Raw genomic sequence first — 15,555 nt, 5'->3', positions numbered from 1 at the left:
TGAAATTACAACCAGATATAGATATTCAATGATAGCAAGTAATTCCCTTCCAGTGATCGTGTTTACATAGATAACAAAGGCCAACTGGTAAGCTAGTTAGTACATTTTGGCTTCAATATATTAATTTTGATGCTGTATCTTGTAATCAGTTGTCTTTTATACTTGGAGTCATAGTGTAAAATAATGAGTGAGTATTGCTAAGTTTTCATAGTGCCTAGAAATGGTTTTTGTTACTCAAATGTCATGCACAAACAGTGAGAGGATTGGGATAGGCTCAATGCAAATTTGAAATTAATTTATCAGATTTCAAATTATATAATCACTTCAGTATGGTGTTTATTATAGTACTGTATGTTGATTTAGATTATTTGTACACTCTAAATCAACATACAGTACTGTACTATAATAAACACATGAATCACTTTATAGTAAAACCCTTGAATCACTGAGTAAGTGATGGAGAGCTGTTTGAACACGGCAGTATGTCTTTCCCAGGGATGAATAATACTTAAAATAATTCAGGATTCACCAGTATCATATACTGTACAGTATAATATTATAAGATGATTTTACATGATAATTGTACCTTCCAATGAAGAGATAACACTACAGTACAGTACTAAGGTGAACCTTGGGTATAGATGGCAATACAGAAGAGACTGGGATATGATTCATCTCCCTTCTCTCTTACAGTACCTTAACTGTATAGTTTTCACTTGGTTTATTGGTAAGACCATGCGGATTAAAGATTGTTGAAACAGTCAAATATTTCCTTCACAAAGAATGTTATGTAATTATTTCCCATAGTATTCATATTGTCTCAAAATTTAGTTGACTGAATTCCAGTTTTCTTGGGTTTTACTTGTTTGCAGTTGATATTAAAAATAACCGTAAAGGTAGTTTTACTTATGTATTTTCAAGCAAGTTTTTTAGTACAGTAGTACATTAACATGTTCTATTAATAGTGCAACTGTGTACAGCATAAAGTTATTTAATTTCTTGACAATTGCGACCGAAATAGATTTACATGTATGAATACAAATTTAAACCATATCTTAGTCGTTCTGTCTACAGTATTGTGTTGCTGTACATATGTGAAACATTAATTAGACTTTTGTGTCCTTTCAAATAACCCATGTTTATGCCATCCACAGCCATCTTATTGAACGGACCTTCCCTAGGTATGGTTTTGAGGCATTATATCTCCGTGCTTGCTGGAATTTAAACATAAGACGTAAATGACTGTTTCGTTTCTCAGATATTTACCATAGACTGCTCTGAGAATAAATTGTATATAGAAAATCAACTTTATCTTTTATGCTTAATAGTATAATAATTTTATGAATATATTTTCATACTTGCTGCTATGGATAAGGGCACTGTAGTATTTGCTGAAAAAGTTGACAGATAATGCCACAATAAAAGGAACCGTTCTGAAAGGCTGGTTTACTTGTGGCATGTATATATGCTTTGCATCCCTATTGTAGAATGTCCAAAGCATGTTAGGTTACTTTACAGTATTACAAAGATATTTTTTGCCTTTATTTTTATATTTGTGGAGAATGTTACTCAGAGGAAATCATGCATCACCTCCATTTCATGTAACATTGAGCCTTTATAGAATTTTTTTTATTACTTTTATTTATTTATATTTTTATCATGAGCCTATATGTGGGGAAAGTATAATAGTTTCTGTATTGGTTTGAGCTTATAAGAAGCAACTCTTGTAAATGGTTTACTTATAATAGATAATGTGCATGACTTAATTGATTATAATGAAGCTGTCCCTAAAATTACAAATCTATCTTCACAGCTTCATTATAACCATAGAGTAGCAAAGTGGATGACATCATGTAAACAAACTAACTTAGCAAAGATGTGCATAGTGCAGATCATACTGTCAATGATGGATGAAATAATTTTAGGTCTTTGTTATTGTGTTTTTGTGTATGCATGACTATGCACATACCTGCAAGCACACATTTTTAAGCTTATGAAGATGCTTGTACAGTACAGTATTTTAGTTTTATGATTTAACAAAATGAAAATTTTGTTTTTGGGTTGCATGGCTTGTAAACACCTTTTGCATTTTGTAATATGCACTTCTTATGATATACTAGTGCCGTACATAATGTTATTTTAGATGTTGTTGTGGATAGATGTCACTTATAGCCAGAGAAAACAAATTACTGTATATTACTTCACCTCCTTTACTTATATACCATAGTTTTTATACAAGGAGGGTACCATATTTTTTGTAAGTAATGCTCTGCATACATTACTTGTAGGTGTAGGTTAATGAAGGTGGCAGTGTGTATTCTGAGAACTGGTCACTCATGTTTAGGAATAAAACAAAATCATCACTGCCTCATAATCGTTACATTTTGTTAAGGGATATATGAAGCAGTACCAGCCTTAGGTATCCTCTTAATAAACATTGGTTGGTGGCTCAAGTTCTACGAGGTCCTTCATTGACCCCATTCCCGATTGATAATTGAGAGTGCAACAGGACACTTTGGGCCCATCCTTATAGGAGTACACACGTTGGACTATGCAGAATTGTTAATTTAATGTTTCCTCGTGCAGTCAGTATAAGAGAAGTCATACATTATTTTTAAAGCCATTTATTGCTATAGGGCAGTGACAGGAATCTAGAGCAGATACACTCGTGTATTCTATCTTCATTCACACTGTCATTCACTCTCTCTTTCATTCTGGTATAATAAGTGTATCCTTTTCCATTCTTCCACTATTCTTTTTCCTTTTTTTCAAGTCTCCCATAAATCCTCCCATCTTTTTTTATTCCATACTGTACTGTACAGTACATGCAACTGGTACAGGTACTGAAATTACTTGTCTTCTCCTGATTTAGTATTCCCACTAATTAGCACTTTAATATTATTAGGTAATTAAACCCTGATATCAAACATTATTCTTGTTAGCAATATACAGTACAGTTTACGACCTTGGGGGTTCTCCATGTAACATTACCCGTATAATGTATTAATAAATCTTTCATGTTTTATTCATGCAAATCATTCAGTTAGATTCAATTTATGTCTATATTTAATGCATAATTTTCTCATTCAACAGATCAACAAAATCTGAAAAGTTGTATAGTAGCAGTGTGAGTGGTCGTGAAGGTTACCATGCCTCACAGCCCACTAGCCCAACACCACCAGCAGGAGCCAGGTTGCCCATCTCACCCTTGAACACTGTCAGAGGTTCTCCATACTACTCAACTGTCATTCCCAGAACTTCAAAAGATGATGAATGTGAGTGTTTCTCATTAGACAAATACAGTACAGTACAGTAGACCCTTGCTATTTGTGGGGGTTAGTTACCAATAACTCCCAAATTGTCGAAATATGTGGGTAGTATTAGTGGCCTTAGTATTGTATGTTTGAGCTACTTGAGTCATTCATAAATACACCTGTCCGAAAAAGCCGGTTGTCCGAATCTTCCGGCGAATGTCCAAAATGTATAAAAAATGAAAATAATGATAAAAGAGATGCCAAAAATACAGTAATGTAGTCACACATACCTTATGCAGCGGATAGATGAGTTTGTGTTTCTGTGATCGTATAGTGGGGACTGAGAACAAATTATTATTATGAGTCAGAGGAGCCTGCATATTAGCCGCTTCAGCTATCTCCACGTCACCAACTTTAACTGCACACAAACACTGCTGAACTAACCACTTATACACTGCTTCTTCCAGCTCTTTATCCTTCAGCACTTTCATTTGCTTCCTTGCACTAGCCGTACTGGCACCATCAACATCATACTTCATTGCAAATGCGGAAATTTTATCCTTGGCCTTGCGTATGTCTGACACAGTTTCTTCATGCCGTATTCATCACAGACGTGAGCCACAGACACACCAGACTCTTAACTTCTTTACTAACTTGAGTTTCTGCACAACAGATAAATGTACATGCTTTCTCATCACACCACCACTTGCTTTAGATGCCATGATTAATCACTATTAAGCACTATGTATTTGTCAGTAAACATAATAACAGTAAATCCAGAGAAATATGGCAGGGAGGAGTGATGAGTTACAACAGCAGCCCATGTACTAATTAGAAGACTCAGTCACTCACACCCCTTACTTGCACCCATTGCCAGGCGTACGATCTAAATACGTATGGGAGAAATACTGTACGTATCTTTTAGTCTAATTTGAAAACAGTGATGGGCACAGTGGTTAATAAATTATATAAACCATGCATATACCTACAATAACATAATAAGAAACATTATATCATTACTAGAATGAATGAAATAATATTCCAACAAATAACAATTGACAACTGATTAAGTTTCCCACCTCCTTGGGCACCTGTGTCCAGTGCGACCAACTGGTCAACCAGTGTCCACAGGCCTAAAATGTTCTTTGCTCTATATTGGGAATACTTCTTAGGGAGGCTTCTTAGCCCAGATCCCCCAATTTTTTGTCTGAATCTTCCAAAATCTGGATTTACCGGGTCCAGATCTTCAAGGGTTCACTGTATGTACAGGGTAGTAATATTTAAAAGAAAACATCAGGGGAGCTTCAATCAAGTAAAGCCTTGGCATTGTTAAATCATGTTCTATTTATTTTTCATCTGAGTGTTTTAATTTTCACCTTGCAAATGACAACGTGAAGCTTTCCTTAAAACCAATTTCACATCCGACCTAAATTTGTCACGGCTGGGAAACACCATCCTGAACCCTATTTCATTTGAAAATCATATAGGTCAGGGTTTGTCAAACTTTTTCTCACCAGGTACCTTCGGAGTTCTTAGACCATCGACCCGTACCCCCATTACTGAGACACTGATTATAGAATGGTACTGCATTAACACTAAATCAATATAGAATGACAGTGTTAAAACATATTTGGTGTTTGGTTAGACGCTACTTTCCATATTGTAAAGATAACATTAAATTCATATCACCTCGTGAATTAAATCTCGTAAAATTAGTATATACTATACAGTATTGATTTTTGCCACTCCTCAATGTACCCCATGGAAACCCTCCTGCGTACCCATGGTGGTTCACGAACCCCAATTTGAGAACTCTGATACATTACACAGTAATTATTTTACCTTCGGTGACTTTTTTGACTTGCAAGAAATAGCTGACAAATTTTTTTTTGGGGGGGTGGGGGAAATAAAGATTTAAATTTTCTAGATCTTTTAAATTCCTTTAATTGTTAATGTTTTAAAATTTCAACATATTCTAAGGTTTTTAGATTTTGCTGTAAATTTGCTTTGGGTTATACTGTACAGTGCTTTTGTCTGACTGCTTATTACCATAATAGGCTACATAGTGACTACATTTTGCTACAGCACCTTGTTTTGTTGTTTAAGTTCTTATATATTCTAGATTCACATCACCAAGGTCATATTCCTTGCTTATCATAAAGCCGCACAAGAAAAACTCAATAAACTTAATATGTTTAACTAGGATATGGCAAACTGCATATTAGTTGGGACACAATTTTATTTACAATTTCGCTGTTGTTTTTTCTAAGCCTTGTAAGGCTAATGGTTACTCGACTGGAGTTTGTCTTTGCTTAACTTAGCTGATCGTAAAGTGAGCACCAAGCACAGTAATACTGTATTGATTAAAATTTGTTTTCATCTTGCAAACTAAAATATTAATTCATTTTCTGTAACATATGAACAAATGTGAGGACCCAAGAAAACAAATTCTTAAAAGAAGTCAAAATCTGCAAACTTTTTATGAAATGGTAATTGCTAAGGACCTTCACAGTAGACATTTTCATATCTTCACTTGAATATCCCAATATCGGAACTTGGGACCAGAACAATACTGTACGAGCAATAGTCCCAATCGATATTGTACATGTACGTATACAGTTATCATTTCATATGTTACTGCTATAATGTTCATGTCGTTAGAATAAAATATGTATGAAAAATTAAACAAAATATCTACATTTCCCTCAGGTCATGGATCTTCACTGTCACTTGTATCATCATCGTCGTCACTGTATAGTTCCCAAGAGGAGAAACAGGCAGCAGAAATTAGGAAACTGCGGAAGGATTTATCTGACGCACAAGAAAAAGTGGGATCGCTGACCAACCAGCTCACTACAAATGTAAGTTTGCATAATTCTGTATTTTTGAAGATACCCCTGTATATAGTATCTTGTTTTGTGATGAATAGTTTGTAGTTTGAATTGTGGATTGTAGATTTATGTAAAAAAATCAGACATTTGTGTTGTACTTATTTACTGTTATTGATAGAGGAACTTGCTTATTGTAGTAACAGGTTTCTGAACATAATGGTATCTAATAAGTATAGGTCTACCAGCTTTAGCCTAATTCTTTAATACATAAATAACTAGAGAAGCTGATTTTCCTGATGCCACCATAAAATTTTTAATACCTACTATACAATGTTATACAAATCTGTGACCTCCATGGTGGCATTCATTTTACAGTTAATGTCTTGGCTAGAAGAATTGAGAAAACATGTACAGTGATAAAAGATATTTGTACAGATCAAGAATTGCTGATCCTCATTGTATTGATGTAACCTGTGTATTTTCTACATTTTAGAAACTTCAGAACTTTTTGTTATGTTTTGCTCTCAGTTATTCAGAAGCTTTGTATTCATAAAGTTACTGACAACCAGCCAAACATAAGGTATTCATTCCACAAGATAATTGCATGCAGAAATGTCATCCAAAGGTTTATTAAAAAAACTATTTTATAGTTTTTTAAAAATTTAATTGTGCATCCCTGTGTAAAAATTTATTTAAGAACATCATGTAATTATATATTTTGTTCTCCCAGTCACATAAATATATATTAGATTTCATTCCATTTTAAGAGAACACTATTTTTGTTAAAGTATTTTTCTTTTCAGAGTTCAGTTTTCAACCTCATGAATACGGTAATTATCAGAGAACTTTTTCTTGGGTAAATAATGGTGGCAGATGATAAATTGCACATAGTCAGGCACTGTATCATTCGGCACATCACTTAAGTATTGGCTGGTTGTTAACATTCTTGTATATTTTCCTTGCGGAAGTCTCATACACAGTCATTCTCTCCTCAGGCTCATGTTGTAGCTGCCTTTGAACAGTCTCTTACAAACATGACCAACAGATTACAACAACTTACAGCTACATCTGAACAAAAGGTATAAAAAGTATTTTTATGGCCCCCTATCCTCTTTTACTTGTTACAAATAATTTATCTTTAGGAATTATGTTAAGATCAAAGAAAACAAGACTCAGAAGAAATCTTGAATTGTTTTTTAATTACTTTACACTGTATACACTTTTTGTAAAATTAACTTATCCTCTTGAGTAATGTCAACTGTTATTTCTTTAATTATAGCCTCAACATTTGCTATTGCAGGACTCGGAAGTTATGGAATTACGGAAAACAATTGAAGCACTACGCCAGCAGAGTGTAGATGCCGGGCTGACTGTTGCATGCCTGCAAAGTACGTCCCCTGACCACCATCACCACCACCACCACCACCTCCACTCCACCCCTTCCCCCACCAGGCACCACCATTCCCAGCACCCTCCCAACATTGCCTCGTGTTCTGTGCTCAATGTTACCACCGGAAGTCGTTCCAGTTCACCAGAAAAACCGGGTCATGATGTTGCACGCAGGCACACTTTCACAGGGAATTGTAAAGACCTTGTAGTGTGTGAATTCAGTGAAGCTGGTGAGACTTCGTCACCTTTTGACAAGCAAGCAGGCTTCTCTTCTATATTTCAAAGCTCATGCTGATTCTCATTGGTTGAGCTGACTTACAGCAGCCAGGCATTGGCAACTAAAGAATAACAAAATTATCAATTCATGAATCAACATACTACTGAGCCATTTGGTTATAAAATGGTTAGGCATGGGTGATGGCTAACTGCAGGTCACAGAATGAGCCTCCTTTTCCTCCCATGTACTCTTATTGTTATCCTTATTAATGTTCCATTTCTTGTACCCCCTTTATACAAATTTTGCTGTGAATTGCTAATTACTTGTAAACTGTTCCAACAAGCTTGATCGTTTTTCATAAGTTTAATTACAATTTACAAAACAAAACTAATGCAATAGAAATACAGTACTGTACTAATGATAATTGTTATACATTTTCTTCTGCATGTCTTTTTTTTTCTTCACTTTGCCTCCTCTGTTGAAGCTTGCTGGCTTTTGGTGTAATTTGTTATTTCTTGTGGTTATTAATTGCACATGTCATGTCTTAAATTGTTTCCGTGCACAAATCTCATTGATTTTAAATATTGTTGTTAAACAAAGAAATGAATGTTTTCTGTCCTTCCTGGTTACAGTGTTTCACTATGGAAAACATTTACAAAGGGCCTTCATAAGGTAGTTATTGCTGCATTTCCTCAGATAAAATGCTGTTAGAAGTGTGCCTAAGGTTGAACAATGTACTTGAACTTAGTGAAAAGAGTCACTTCTTAATTTATAAAGATTACAGGAACTTGCATTCCAACCTAAGGGGCACTAAATGGCTACAAACCAACATGGAACTTGAAGATGTCTATTTAGTAAGCAGCTGAACTATTCTGGGTTGATCCTGAATGTGGTAAAGTGTACTCATAATATAGATGAATTAGTGTGTGTATGTGTGTGTTTTGCTTTATATTCCAGCCCTACTCCAATATATTGAGAAACTGCTTGCAAGGGTGAAAGGAGACCACCTAGTAATGCATGTGATATTATACAGAGACTTAACGAATTTAGAAAATGTTTGTCAGGTGCATGTATTTTTTTATAATTTGTCTGGTGGGAAATGGATGGATAACAAATCTTCACCATGTAGTGACTAAATCATTATAAATCATTGGAAAGGTCATGTTCATATCCTCTGTTAGAACTAGATACCTATTAAATTTTGTCTGGTGGATTAGCAGCAGAGGACTTGACATAATTAACTAGGAAGAAAAGGAAGTCAAAATTATTAGTTTTACCTTAATTTGAGATCATAACACTTCATTCATACATAGACATACAGTGTTTGACATGCAGTATTTTTACCCAGTGATGCGGAGAGAAAGCATTCATATATTCTCTGTTTAAAGTAAAGAAATTTAGTGTTTGGTGCTAATTGTAGTGGTCTCATTTTATAACATTTTTGACAACAGGTGGTAAACTAGTGCGAGGAACATCTGTAGAGTCTGTGTCAAGTGTATCTTCAGCTTGCTCAGCAACCTCTCACACCTCAAACCACGATAAAAGTGACAGCTCAAAATCTGGCAAAAAGAAGGGATGGGTAAGTTATTATCCTGTAAGCATAATTATTACTTTAAACTTTTATAATTTGTGTTGATTTGTTGAGAATTATTCTAGTTCCATATAAGTTACGAAAATACAAAATGCTGACTGTGTAGAATGTCATGATCACATTCAGGTATGCTTATGTAGATATGTTTGTAAAATGAAGTCATCAACAATATATTTATCAAATTTCTCATAGCTCCGGAGCTCATTTAGCAAGGCATTCTCCCGAGGGCACAAAAAGAGCAAACCTGGTGGATCAGTATCAGACATGGAGGGATGCGATCGTGGTGACTGTTCTGCTCCTTCGTCGCCACAACTTCAACGGGCAAATGGAGGATCAACTGACCCAGAGTGTCAGTCTATGTCTAGGTTAGTATACAGTAATTTATCTTTATTTTAAGAATATTTTCAGTAGTACCACTACAGTATACTGTGCTAGATAATGTGACTGGCATTAAGCTAATTTTTTATGAGAACCAGGACTGCCACTGGGTTAAGATAATCTTTATGAAAAAAAAATAATAATAGTCCTTCACCGATGCTTTTACACAATTAAAATAGAAGATTTAACAAAAAAGTTTAATGCACCAAGAATATACAAATTGAAATACTGCATCTTGTATCTGAGACAAAGATCATGCCCATAACTTGAAATATATATTAAAAATATGAGAGCAGTTAGTTATATTTAAAAGAAAATCAGTTAATGATTGAAGGGGGATCAAATGATTCTGATGAGTATCACAAATAATTAATATACAGTACTGTACTTTACTGTACAGTAGTTTACCAGCTTGATTGTGGGTGCAGTACTGCACCATACTAATAGGCTTTTAGACTCGGCCCTAAAGCATGAATTAGGTAAAGGTTCCTTGGTGTAACTTTTTTATATGTATACTGTGTACTATTTCTTAATTTTTTCTTCTCCAAAAGCATGTGCATGGAGAGTAAACCAAAGGAAGAAGATGTCGAGATCCTCAAGTGCCAATTGCGGGAGAAGGACATGGCTCTCACTGACATACGTCTAGAGGCCCTGACTTCAGCTCACCAGTTAGAATCCCTGAAGGAAACCTTGAGCAAGATGAGAACAGAAATGGTATCATTGAAACAGGACAATGACAGATTGCATAGACTGGTGTCTTCAAAATCTCTGAACTCCTCACAAAGTTCACTTCCCGTGTCAGACTCAATAGAACAAAGGTTAAGTCTTGGTGAAGAGATTACGATGCCCGACTCATCAGATGTAATTCTAATTGACCCAAGTGATAAAGATGGAAAGAGAGTCAGTATCACAGTGTTCATGGGGTGTCATGGCAATTATGATAAATACATGATTCCTGTAGATGGCATAACAGCTTGTGAGTGTATAATAGGTGCTATTTCTGTGAGTGGAAAGACCAAGTGGGATATGTTAGACAGTCTAGTGAAGCGCATTTTTAAGGAATACATCCTGAGAGTTGACCCAGTGTCTAATCTTGGGCTTAGTGCAGAATCCATCCTTTCATATCACATTGGGGAAATTGCAAGAGGCCGTCATCCAGAATCACCTGAGCTACTGCCTTGTGGATACCTAGTTGGAGAAGTTACAAACATAAAAATCATCCTCAAGGGAGCTACAATTAATCATGTAGATGCATTAGCATTTGAGACTCTGATTCCCAAGTCAATTGTTCAGAGATACATGTCTCTCCTCACCGAGCACAGAAGAATTATTCTCTGTGGCCCCTCAGGAACTGGAAAAACATATTTGGCTCAGAAACTTGCTGAATACTTAGTCACCAGAATGGGGAAGGATCCAACACCAGGATATATTGCAACTTTTAAGTAAGTAAAATTATCTAGTCCAATTGATTTAGGGTTTCCTTTACATTTATTTTAAATTAAAGAAAATAAGGAGCATATTTTTCCAGGGAGTTATTCTTTTCATGTAACATAATCTTTTTGCAGTTTTAGTGTTCTTCCTTACCTAGATATTACAGTAGAGGTGATACAGATCTCCAGGCATTATAGATAGAATAAATGCATAGAGCTGTGCATACTAATTTTTTTCCAATTTTTCTTCCATCAGTGTTGACCACAAGACAGGAAAAGATCTTGGAGCATACCTGTCACATGTCAGCGACCAGTGTGAGAATAATAGTGCTGATCTGCCCTTGGTTATTATACTTGACAATTTGCATCATGCAGGAGCCTTAACTGATGTTTTTAATGGGTTCCTTAGTGCAAAGTATACTCAGTGTCCCTACATCATTGGTACCATGAATCAAACCACATCATGCTCAACTACAAATTTGCAGCTTCATCATAACTTCAGGTTTGTAATAATAAATGGTATGTAAAGCCAACCCAGAAGCATCGAGACCCCAGGGTCTGTCTGGTGAAATAAAAAACAAGCAATAACCTCAGATGATGCATTCATGTATCAGTTGGGTTGGTCTTTGCCCAATGTTTCATGTGCTTTCAGTCGCTTGGGTTCTCAATACTTTTTGGATTGGCTGTACATCAAAAAAAAATACAGTATATATCCTAACATTTTTGTGTTTGACATTATGATACAACAGATAAGGGATTTTGACAAATGCTCGAGACTAGGTTCTTGCTTTTCATTGGTAGCCCTGCATTCCGGATATGATAATACAATACTGTACTGTATATGGAATACTAATGACTTTTCCTGTCATTTGTCATGATACAATATTTTTTTTTGGGGGGCAAAATGTTTATAGTATTAAATGCATTTTTGTTTCTTCATTTTTGACACATGCAATTTGAAATTTGTTCAAATTAGGCTCACCTTGTGCTCACTAAATTCTTTAACTCTGAACCACATCATTTATATGAAGTGGAATTTAATAATAATAATAATAATAATAATAATTAACGGTTTATTGAAAAAGTTCTGCAGCCTGAAGGCTGAAAATATACATTGGACATAAATGACTTATTACATACATTGGTGGTTTAACAAAAGCCTTCATTAGAAAGGTAAAGGAACATACAGTGAACATACAGATTAATGTAGGTGTTGAACAGCAAACTCGTAGTGTAGTAACTCCCTCCCAGATGGTGTTAGGAGAACTCACGTGGTGTAGTAGTTCCTTAGATGGTCCAATAAATATGGCAGCTCATCACTATTGGCATATTCAAACTTATGATTTTAGCTGATATTGGAGGAATTTTTATTGCTGTATAGTATTATTTCATTTGGTGTCAGTTGGTTGAATTTGCCAGTCACCTAGACTCCAGATAACTGGGATTCTACTGTATTTGCTTCACTTCCTGTGACTTCTTTTTTCCTACTGTATATGGCAACTCGTCCTCTGAGGTGGATACTATATTTTGAATGTGCTTAAACAAAATACTATACCATGTAGAGTTTACTGTTTTCAAACTGTTATAATAGAACTTGGAACTTATTTAGTGTTGATTTTGGATGTACAGTACAGTAGGGTCGGGATTTATAGCGACTTTTATTAAACGATTATTTTATATGGCGGCTACCAAATTATCGCCTTTTTCCTATGTACAGTGGTCCCCACGATTCGAACACAATTGGTTCCACTGAGTCGGTTGTTAACCAAAAATTTTGTTAACTGAATATTATTTCTGTGGGACATTGGGTAATTGGTTCCAACTCACAAAATAATGTATACCGGTAATAGAATTAACAAAACGTTAAATATAAACTAAATACAGTACCGTACAATAATAAGTAAAAAACAACATAATACAGGTACTATATTTTAACTTACTTTGAGGTGTGTACTCGTATGTCGTATTCCCGGCAGCTTTGTTTACATATCAAACAGCTGATTGTAGAGGCAGTCGATGATGACATGCCCTATTCTTTACAGAGTGCATTGGTTCTAATGCCTTCTTCATGTTTCATAATAATTTCTGCACTGTATATTATCAATATGTTAACTAAATTTCAGAATGACAAATAATTTTAATGTAAAAATGCAAAAATATTCAAGAGACCAACAAACTCGATGTTCACTCCACTGTAAACAAAGTTAAACTGAGAAGCGTTGGTGGGTGATTCGATCAGCCGAAGAGCACACAAAAGCTGTTCCCTGTACTGTATATATTATCAATATGTTAACTAAATTTCAGAATGACCAATAATTTTAATATAAAAAATGCAAAAATATTCAAGAGACCAACTTTCTTGATAATTACTCCACTGGAAACGAATGTAAACATAGAACCAATTACCTGTACTGTATTGGCAGACTAGCTGATCAGCTGATGTGCACAACAAAGTGTGTTTCTCGTAAGGCTGTCGTTAATCGAAGTTTTGTTCGTTAAGGGACTGAAAATCCTTATGGGAGCTAATTCGTTAACCGAAATTTCGTTAATTGAACCGTTCGTTAATCGAGGGACCACTGTATAGCGATAAATTTATTTACAGTAGACTCACAATTTACGTGGGGTTATGTTCCTGGGACCTCACATAAAGCCAAAAACCATATAAAGTCAGAAACACTTCCAAAGATCCCCCTAAATCACCCCATAAATATGAGTTGAAAAATTTTACAGTACTTAAATGCACTAATCTAAAAGACTAAAAATATACGATGTCTATATTCAAATTATTCGCTGTCTTGCAAGGATTCCAACAATGCAATTTATATTCTACTAACTTTAGACTGTGCCATTTTATGACAAGTTTAGTAAATTTTATTGGCCTCCAGCACCTACCCCTATTTTCCCCATTGATTACATGTAATTATATATTGCGATTTAGTACAGTATACTGTATAGCGAACATCCTTGGACCCTATCTCATGATATATCCTGACCTTACTGTACTGTAATTACTATAAAGAGAAGCTACCATAATTTGGCCTATTAGGAAATGCATCTCTCATTCACTCCTACCAATCTATCGAGACAATTGTAATCATATGTTCATTTTGAATTCCATCGGCCGTATTCCTAGATATTTTATTTATTGGTGTACTGTACCGTATGACTTAAAATTGCTAATAAATTTGTCAGAGAGAATAATTTTTGCCATCGTAGATTATTCAATTTTCAGTTAATTATTAAAATTCAAGGCTTCATGATGGTTTTATGTGTAAAAAGACACATGAAGCAATTAAAGGATCATTCGAACAAGTCTGCATAACATATCCTTGTTTTTAGGTGGGTGCTAATGGCCAACCACATGGAACCAGTTAAAGGCTTGGTTGGCCGAGTGGCTAGAAGAAGATTAACACAAGTTGAGGTAGAGGCTGGGTCCAGACTACCACGACTGCAGCAGGTGCTAGACTGGCTGCCGCGTTGCTGGAGTCACATCAACAAGTTCCTGGAGACTCATTCGTCCTCAGATGTCACTATTGGTAAGGAGGGATTTGATAAATGTTCTTCAAGTATTGTAATTATTTATTGGAATGTTAACAACATGATTCATTACAGGAAGGGGACCATTGGTCTTATTTTGTTGTTGTTATGATATTCTTAGTAGGAAATGCTGTATTATTTACAGAAAGACATTAATAATGATTGTTTAAGGATAAATTGTATTTTTTCAGGACCTCGCCTCTTCCTGTCTTGCCCAGGCTCCCTAGAAGGTTCCCAAGTTTGGTTTACAGACCTCTGGAATTATTCTCTGGTACCCTACTTAATAGAGGCAGTTCGAGAAGGTCTTCAGCTATATGGGAAGAGGGCTACTTGGGAGGTATGGTATATATACTGTATTTATTTATATATATATATATATATATATATATATATATATATATATATATATATATATATATATATATATATATATATATATATATATATATATATATATATATATATATTTAATTTTTTTTTTCCACTAATTTAATTATCCCCTAAATATACCTGTGATCCTTCCATTGCTATAACAGAGTGGCTCAGAGAATTTTTTATTTTTGTTAACAATTACAGGGGTTCTTATTATTGCAAATACAGTGTATTCATTGCCTATCGACTGAGGAATACGTAACTGTTATTTGTCATTTGTTCCTCATATTCGTCATTCACACTACTTGCCATGGCAGAGTACAGTAAGAAGTCAACATATAGATAGCATAAAAATACAGTTAGCAGATATATTTAGATAAAAAAAAAAATAACATTTTTAAAGTACTGTACAAGTTGGAACACTCTTGTCAGGCAACTCCCATGGTCTGGCACATTTTGAAAATGCAACCATTGGCTCATGGAGTCGCGACCAAGGCGGTCTTAGCAGTATGATGATTGAAAGGTTGTCAGCACGCCAGCTAGGACGCTGTCAGCT

General features: G+C 35.0%; 1 protein-coding gene across 13 annotated transcripts in view; it reads left to right on the top strand.

The window, feature by feature from the left end:
* The window catches only part of LOC121859221 (protein sickie-like), a gene marked incomplete at its 3' end in the record, with an annotated part of 132,844 nt that extends 117,880 nt beyond the window's left edge, over positions 1 to 14,964 (top strand). For 7 of the 13 annotated variants that reach the window (XM_042355952.1, XM_042355950.1, XM_042355951.1 and 4 more), the window contains 12 exon segments: positions 1,155 to 1,181; positions 3,094 to 3,275; positions 5,964 to 6,115; positions 6,889 to 6,915; positions 7,081 to 7,164; positions 7,386 to 7,704; positions 9,143 to 9,270; positions 9,475 to 9,647; positions 10,212 to 11,102; positions 11,347 to 11,592; positions 14,430 to 14,626; positions 14,819 to 14,964. In XM_042355952.1, coding sequence (XP_042211886.1) covers positions 1,155 to 1,181; positions 3,094 to 3,275; positions 5,964 to 6,115; positions 6,889 to 6,915; positions 7,081 to 7,164; positions 7,386 to 7,704; positions 9,143 to 9,270; positions 9,475 to 9,647; positions 10,212 to 11,102; positions 11,347 to 11,592; positions 14,430 to 14,626; positions 14,819 to 14,964 — 2,572 coding nt within the window. 13 annotated transcript variants of the gene reach the window in all.
* Between the last annotated feature and the right edge of the window lie 591 nt (positions 14,965 to 15,555).

The sequence above is a fragment of the Homarus americanus genome, unplaced genomic scaffold, assembly GCF_018991925.1.
Source record: "Homarus americanus isolate GMGI-L3 unplaced genomic scaffold, GMGI_Hamer_2.0 scaffold47521, whole genome shotgun sequence".
Lineage (NCBI taxonomy): Eukaryota > Metazoa > Arthropoda > Malacostraca > Decapoda > Nephropidae > Homarus > Homarus americanus.
Note: the sequence above shows the minus strand (reverse complement) of the source record. Positions and strands in the feature narration are given on the sequence as shown.